The sequence below is a fragment of the Primulina huaijiensis genome, chromosome 6 (assembly GCF_012295235.1).
Source record: "Primulina huaijiensis isolate GDHJ02 chromosome 6, ASM1229523v2, whole genome shotgun sequence".
Taxonomy (NCBI): domain Eukaryota; kingdom Viridiplantae; phylum Streptophyta; class Magnoliopsida; order Lamiales; family Gesneriaceae; genus Primulina; species Primulina huaijiensis.
Genome location: NC_133311.1, coordinates 3,435,035 through 3,443,169, shown reverse-complemented (window position 1 = coordinate 3,443,169; position 8,135 = coordinate 3,435,035). Strand labels below are relative to the sequence as shown.

Genomic DNA, 8,135 nt, shown 5'->3' with positions numbered 1-8,135 from the left:
TCTCAACTAAGAATAGATCATAAACCATACTTGCAACTTTCTTTCGATCAAGAATTCTAAATCTCGATTGTAATTCATGCAATAATTCTACAAACCCATTCTCTTCGACAGCCCTAAAAGACACTTCATCAACAATCACAAACCTTGCCAATTTCAGCTCACATCTTTTCTGATTATAAGCATGAGGAACCAAGGCATTTCCTTGCCCCATTGTCTAATTTGTCAATATAGTTTGGCTTTTATCATCTGTACTAGTTTCGTAGAGAGGACTCGACTTACGCCTCTTTACTAAGTGGTTTTTTAACCCACTAGTACTCCCATAAACTGTTGGGATCTCAACTTTGCAATATTTGCATATCCCTATTTGTTGTATGCTCTCATTAGCCAACTTTCTTGTATTCTTTGCACAATGCTGCCAAAATATACTCTTGGAATGCTTAGGAGCTATAGGAGGTTTTTCTTTCAGTGATTTTCTTAATCGTTTTCGAGCTATAGACTCTTGTGTTTTAGATTCTGTTTCGCTTGATGTTTGGAACGGACTTGGAAGAGACATATTAATCTCCATCCTGAAAAGGAAAAAATTGAACACACACACACACACACACAGAGACACACACACACATACACATACATATAATAAATGATAGAATAATATACATAAGGATTGGGTATAAACACGATATTCTGGTAAATTTACTAACTTTTTAAAAGTATTAATACAAGATATAAAAAATTTGGAATAATGCATCTTTATTCTTATATAATGGAGAAATTAATTTTGGAGATACCGAAAGAACAAAATAGGTGAGGCAGCATTATTGTGTAATCGGCATAGAGTTTTCTCATCGAAATGTAAAATCTCCAAAGTCCACAAAGTCCAATCTCCTATCAAGTAAATCAAAAAGAGTCAAAATAAAAAAAAGATTTACCTCTCACAATCATCGATTTTCTCATTTCTTTGTGTAGATTTTCCGTTCTCTTCGATTCAAAAGTAAGGCTTAGGGTTTTATTCTTCAGAATGAGGCTTAGAGTTTTCTTGTCACGATGAAGATGAAATAAGAGTGGGTGGGTTTTCTTTTCGGGCTAGTAATGAGTTCTTTCACTAATTGCTTATTGGTTTCAGCCCACTATCAAATTTAAAAGGAAGCCCAACACATAATAAAATTACAATTGAAAGTTTGGCCCAAGTAATTTTATTATAAGAATTTTTCGGTATTTCGGTATATACCTAATTACCGAATATTTAAAAAACATATACCGATATCGATGCAGAAAATTTCAATACGGTATAATATCGTATCGAAATTTTCGGTATACCGTTAATATCAATATATGCGGTATATTTCGATATGATATTTAAGATATATCGAAATTTCGATATTTTTTCTCAGTGTATAGAGGATATTTGTCACATTAATTGCATGTCAAGAAATGATTAATATTTAAATAAATAGAAAAATAGAGGGAGCATAATGTTTGTCAAAACCAGACTAGAAGACTGTTTACAAAGAAAAAATTTGTCAGAACCAGACAAGAAGACTGTTTACAAAGAAAAAATTTGCCAAAACATACGAAGAAAAAAATAACCTGAAAACAAAGAAAAAAAACTCTATATTTCTGTAAAAGATAAATGCAGAGTCATGACTGGTGAATTTTCATATTTATTTATTATTTATATTGGACCTGAAAGGACTTTGAATTCAATGATGACCTGACCCACCTATACCAAAATTAGTCCCACTATAGTTTTTCAAGTGGCATGATCCCACAGCCTATTATAACATGGGGTATGGCCCAATTGACATATGCCAAAATTATTGAAGATAAATAAAGATTCTGGTTTAATTTGTTGGTAATTGAAATTCAAATTAGAGGAATAGAAGAATAACAAGTTGTATCAAGTCAAGTCAAGTCAAGTCAAGTCAAATTTTATGTTCATCCTAAATTACAATCATTTCAAGAAGATTATTAGTTTAAAATACCTTTATGGCACATAAACTCTTCTCAATCAGATACAATTATTTTTCTTTCAAAAAATATAGAAGAGTGAAAAGTCATGGAAAGAAGTGTTTAGTACAAACCACAAGTTGGATTAAACTAAGTCAAAGTTTGGCTAGTGAGACACTTGGAATATTGCATTCTAAAAGGCCATTTCATCTCATATTACATACATAATCTTACTCCAAGATTTCATTAGACATTGATAATGAATGCCACAAATGAAATGCATACTTACATATCACCAAATATGCAAGAAAACATCTTGTTGTCGACAGCGAAATAGATTTCGAACCAGCCGATCAACTACGGTTTTTTCACCAAGCCGGATCGAACCATACCAAATCTGTTTTCTGATTTTGAGATTTTGGTTTGCAGGCATAACGTTGAGTACAAAATCAGTAACAAAGAAAATGGTGGGTTTCAAAAAGAAAAAAAAGGCTTGACAAGCCAAAAACCAAGTGTTCATATTCAACTGTAAGCAATGGTATAAATTCACTTGAGTGAAAAAAATAATGCGTCCCCTGATGTTACACAGAATAAACAATTCGATCAATTTCAGTTCTTTCTGCAAATTCCTCGCAGAAAAACCCTTACAAATTCATGTGTTTTCCGAGGGGGTTCCAAGGGTCATTGCAGACGCCCAGATTTCTAACACCTGTATTCTTGACTTAGAGTTGAAAGGAAAGACACGAAATAATTTAGAAAGAGAGGTTCATCTAGATGAACTATCAGAGTCATCAGAATACTTGGGTGACTTGTTCCTTAATGCAGCAATTTCCTCATCTTGCTGTTTCTTTAGATATCGTTGTGCAGTTGCGTTAACAATCTTGACAAAGAAGTTCATTAGCATGAACCAAACCACCGTATTCCAGATGAAAGCCAGTGAAAAATCCCACTTTTTAAGCTGATATATTAATTAATTATATACTATAAGAATGGAGATATATACCGATAGACACATGAATCTTGAAATGTTTGGTACCTCGATATTTGAAGGGACATGGGGTTTGGTGGCCAAGTACTTGGCTTTCATAGAGTGAAGCTTGGCAGTTAGGTCGGGTGAGATAGAGTTGAAACCAGGTATGAGGCTAAGAACCCAAATTAGTTCGTTCTCGATCCAGTCAAGAAGTTGATTGTTGCATACAGAAATTATAAAAACCGTCTGCAGACAAATTGATGTATGGTGAGATAATATTCATGTAAATATTTCCGGTTCAAGATGTGGAAAAAACCCTTAAAACTTCAGGTCAGTTACCGACCTGGATGTGAGTCTTAATGATCGCTTTGCCTATCATTGTTGCGAGAAAGAACTCCAAGAAGGGAATTTCGAATTGTCCACACATAATGCCGGCAAGATCAAATAAAGGATTTGGTACCTAAAAATTATTTGTAATAACAAGGAAAATGTGAAAAAATAATCCTATTCATGCAAGAAGGAATAGAATGAGGAATGGCACTGACCGAAGCAAGAATCAAAATTGTGACAAAGTTTAAATATTGAGCATGTGATAAGAACCAGTGCTTGATTTGATTTAACTGTGCAGATATAAACCCGCCATCTTCTGTTGAGGAAGCATCCAATTCTTTCATAGCATCGACTCTGTTACCTGATAAGCTTGCTGTATCATGAAGAAGATATATGTAAGGTTCCTAAGTTGATAAATCCAGGCATTAACTAACTTCCAATAAAATGGTAACAAGAATTTTCATGATTCAGGACAGAATCAAAATAATATGGAAACATCATCTAAATAGTTCAACAGTAGATAACTAATATTGTCCAAGCAACAGATAGTATAGCGTAAAGAATAGTAGTAGAATTCATGATTGGAGAATTTTGAAATAAACAGGAATAACCTTTTGTTCAATCGTCTCGTGTAACTTAATGTTTATATCATCCTAGGAATCATGTCTCTCGCCTGTTCTTACAACTATAGTTTCCTTTAAAACTGACTCAACAAAGGCATTTACTCAACGATACAGATAAAACAATAAATGTCTCTTACCAGCCCGTGAAATGAAATAAGGGGGGAGTTCGCCAAGAGCAGTCCCAAGGCCCCACAGCATGGCCTCCAACTGTACCTGCGGTAATATGCTGCCTAGAGGAACCCTTATAATACCATCTGAGGATTGAAAGATCGCGGGTCCAAATTCAGCACAGTCCTTGCCAAGCCATGATGGGCTTCTTTTTAGTTGTATTGTATCATATGGAGCACTTTTGATGTCTATTCGGCCACATTGCATTACTTTTATGGTGAACAAGGCAATATGAGGTCCCAGATACAGAACAAAAGTGTGCAATCCTGATCCTATGTGAAAACAGAGGAAATAGTTCAATAAAATAACAGGGGAAGATGCAACCTGATACAGCAAGCATATACTTTGTCATAATTTTAAAAGGTTAAATAGTTAGTCTGGTTTTTTTCCCTTTTTTTTGTTGAGAGAGTTATTTTGATTTTAAGATTTATGTATTCAGATGCATGTTCAACACAAAGAGCTAACGAATTCCACAAACAATGACCATTTGACAGGCAAGATCACGCAACATTAAACGCAGAAAATGTGAACACCTCAGTGACATTCTCATGGTATCTCTTCATCAGCTATAAATTTTTTTCCAGGATTAATCGAACATCACTATTAGAATGACCGTGCTGATTCAAGCTGATTTTGCTTACCAAGTCCAATGGAGGATGCAACACCAAGAGCCACCCACCATAGTCCAAATCGCATATATCTCATAACTTCCTCGACATGCTGCATTTTAGATTAAAGAAACACTGTTTTATAAAGAATATCCTAACATGTTTCGACCACTAACAAAACAATTAACACAAACAAATGTGGGAAAATTCATATCATTCATGATTAACCACTGTTCGATTATTCAAAACTATCATAGCAAATACTCCATTACCTTCTCATGAGGACCATCGACAGTCACAAGCAGTACCCCAGAAATCACAGGTAAGGTACTCAATAGCATAAGCCATACGCCATGGGATAGAAGATATGCAACTGATCGTTTGAGATATAGTATGACGGCCAAATTGAAAAGTTTTAGTGTCTTGAATGGCTGCGAGGTCAGAGTCAAATTATCTAAATCATGTTGATGTTTTATCTGAAGTCCTGCAGAAAAACACGGTTTTTTTCACTTCCAAGCAATATAAAATAGGAACCCTCATGCATCATTTGGTTCGTGGGATTGGATAAGGAATGATGTATAACATATGAATGATAAATCAATATATATGAATAACAGAATGTTGTACTCTAATCATTCATAGAATTTGAGTTAAATGTTGAATAAAACAAGCATTTATAATTCTTTAATATCTTCTCATTTGTACCGAACGGTATCTTACATGAAAATCACCAATGGAGCTAGTACGACCGTTGTTTGCATCGTTATTTAAAATCCGCGAGATGTGCCTCTATGCTCAACGTGCCGAAGACCCAGCCTTTGCACCTAGAGTGAATAAGGCGCACACCACGGAGCTAAAGCACACATCTTGATTCACCTTAATGACCCAAGGTGCATTTTAAGCGTGCCTCAAATGAAAAGATTGCATATTTTCAAATTTAAATGGCATCCAATGTTATGGTCATTCATATTGTTTGCATACTAAAATTTGTTTAGTTGATATTTCAAGGCTCGTACATTTTATATCAGATGCTGTGCAATATATTTTTAACTCACGCATCTAACATGTAAATACCATTATTATTCAGCGGGAGTCGCTCCAAAAATGTTTCGGCCTCGATTTAGGCATCAAGCCCATCCCCAAGGGAATTTATGTCTTAGCGTGCTTAGTATTTTTGACAACTATGCACTAGAGTAAAACTGATGGTGGCTTTTTTAACCAATCTTCACACAAAATGATCAAACTCTTTCACTGCCTCAGGTTTAAAATCCGTGATAATCAAGAAAACAGATTATGAGATGCCTCACATTTCATTGACCAACATGCCAATAGCCCAATACTACATTCACAAAAAGCAACTACCTTCCTAAAGAAATGCTCCAACCCTATAGGTTTGAATCCCTAGATAATGACTCCTAATAACGTTCATGCCTATGCTCGTGCAATAAGTAAAAACCCGTATGACTGCTGTACTCGTAGTCAAAAGTAAACACACTATGGCACTATGCTAACCAAACTGGCAAAAGCCTAAACTATTAATAAACAGTTAGCCTCTGCAACAAAAATAATTCTCCTTCCAAACAAAAAGCTCTCATATTCACAACATCCAATTGAAATTTCATATTAATATTAACACCCATAACATCACAACATACAGACGAATCAACACTGATTTTTTCCCCCATCTCATAACACAAACCCACCTTTCACAAAAAGAAATTCCAAATCAAATTTAAGTACTAAAGACCAATATCAAATAAAAACACTTACCAGAGATCAACACGCCCCTGTCGCGAGAACTCTTACGGGACTTCGACTTTTTCTTGGATCCCATTTTTTATGCTCTTTCACATGCCATCTCGCGCGCACTTTCCCGAGGCGTGCAATTTTTTTGCTGAAATGTATATACGAATCCAAGACCGTTGGATTGCAGACGAAAAGGGATGGAAGAAATCCTGATCGTGAGTGAGGAATACAACAAAAGATGGAATTTTTTAGAGAGATCTGAGGGTGTGAATCGATTGGGGGTAGCGCACTTTCCCGAGGCGTGCAATTGTTTTGCTGAAATTAGACATGTCAAAAAACGCCGCCAGCCCACAACCGGTCGCAACCCGTCATTAGGCGGGGTGGGGCGGGTCAACCCTTCATTTCAGCCGGTCTTTAAAGGGTTAACCCAGCTCAACTCATCTTGGGCCACGGGTTAGGCGGGCCGACCCGCTTATTTTTTTTTAAGCAAAAAATGATAAACAATATCGCAGTAAATATAGAAAAAAAATATATTTCAGTCAAATAATTTCATAAAATACTTAAAAATATTGAAATAAGAAATTAAGAAAAAATACAACATAATCAATAAAAAGTAAAGTGTTTAAACTAAACATGAAGATCGAGAGATGGAAGAGAACATAAAGTCGAGGAAAGAGACGGTTGTAAATTTTAAAAAATATCATGTCTTCAACAATACACATAATTAAAAAATATCATGTCTTCAACAATACACATAGTCCACAAAATTTCGCTACAACTCGTCGGACTCCAAACAAAACCGTTCTTGGATTCACAAACAACTGTTATGGCATAAAAAAATTATTTTAAAATTCATGAATAAAATTTACAGGAATTCTTCCCTTTTGTTTTCTTTATGTATATTTATAAATTTCTCTCTTTTTATTTTCTTTATATATTTGTTCTAAGAGTAAATTATCAATATATTTGTTCTAAGACATGGAGGCAAATGAAACTTATTTCAATTTTTATATAAAACTTAAAAATATAAAATTTTATCCTAATTTGGCGGGCCAGCCCGCCCTGTTTTGGCTCAACCCGTCTTGACCTGCAACCCATACGGACTCAACCCATTTGGCACGCCTCTAAACGGGTTACTATTTTATCAACCCAACCCGTTCAATTTTTATAGCGGGGCGGACCGGTCCGACGGGCCTAACCCAATTTGACAAGTCTAGCTGAAATGTATCTACCAATCCAAGACCGTAGGATTACAAACGAAAAGGGATGCAAGAATTATTGTCTGTGAGTAGAGATTACAATTTTCTAACGGATTTGGGTCTCAAGAAAAAAAATCCAAAACGGTGACGGTGATATCTCGATTTCTTCGGGTTTGAATTCGGGTTCGGAGATTTTTTAAAATCTCCGAAATAAATTGGGGTGGATATGAAATTATTATTCTCATCTCCCAACTCGTCCCGAAAGTAATAATAAAATTATAATATTATTATTTTATTAATAATATAATATTATTAACGAGAATGCGCTAATTTCTGGTGGGAAATGGAACAAGGAAGGAGGCGCTTACATTGAAAAAGTTGGAGAGCTCTTTGTCGACCAAAGTGCATGAGGGGCTTGGGCTTCCGCCATCTTGAGACTTTCAATAAAGCTTTATTGGCCAAACATGTTTGGCGTATTGTTACTTGATCTGGGCTCCTTGCTTGCTCGAGTATTAAAAGCTCGGTACTTTCGACACCTTAATAT

The 8,135-nt window shown here is 35.3% G+C and overlaps 1 protein-coding gene across 2 annotated transcripts; it reads right to left on the bottom strand.

The window, feature by feature from the left end:
• Positions 1-2,462: 2,462 nt before the first annotated feature.
• On the bottom strand, positions 2,463-6,708 carry LOC140979574 (vacuole membrane protein KMS1-like). Of its 2 annotated transcripts, none has more exons than XM_073445028.1 (8): positions 6,417-6,708; positions 4,919-5,130; positions 4,680-4,758; positions 4,008-4,310; positions 3,463-3,620; positions 3,261-3,377; positions 2,984-3,163; positions 2,463-2,905 (listed from the first exon to the last, which is right to left on the bottom strand). In XM_073445028.1, exons 1-8 carry the CDS (start codon positions 6,478-6,480, stop codon positions 2,714-2,716), a joined length of 1,305 nt encoding a protein of 434 aa, XP_073301129.1. In that variant the 5' UTR covers positions 6,481-6,708; the 3' UTR covers positions 2,463-2,713. The 2 variants fall into 2 exon arrangements, with proteins under 2 accessions (XP_073301129.1, XP_073301131.1); XM_073445030.1 differs by having other exon boundaries at positions 4,919-5,077.
• Between the last annotated feature and the right edge of the window lie 1,427 nt (positions 6,709-8,135).

What these genes read in the sequence shown, in the direction of transcription:
- LOC140979574 (XM_073445028.1), bottom strand. Translation starts at nt 6,480, where the DNA reads ATGGGATCCAAGAAAAAGTCGAAGTCCCGTAAGAGTTCTCGCGACAGG. An exon ending in CAATTTTGATTCTTGCTTCG is followed by an intron (nt 3,378 to 3,462) that starts GTCAGTGCCATT and finishes AATAATTTTTAG; the next exon opens with GTACCAAATCCTTTATTTGA. An exon ending in ATGTCCCTTCAAATATCGAG is followed by an intron (nt 2,906 to 2,983) that starts GTACCAAACATT and finishes TTAATATATCAG; the next exon opens with CTTAAAAAGTGGGATTTTTC.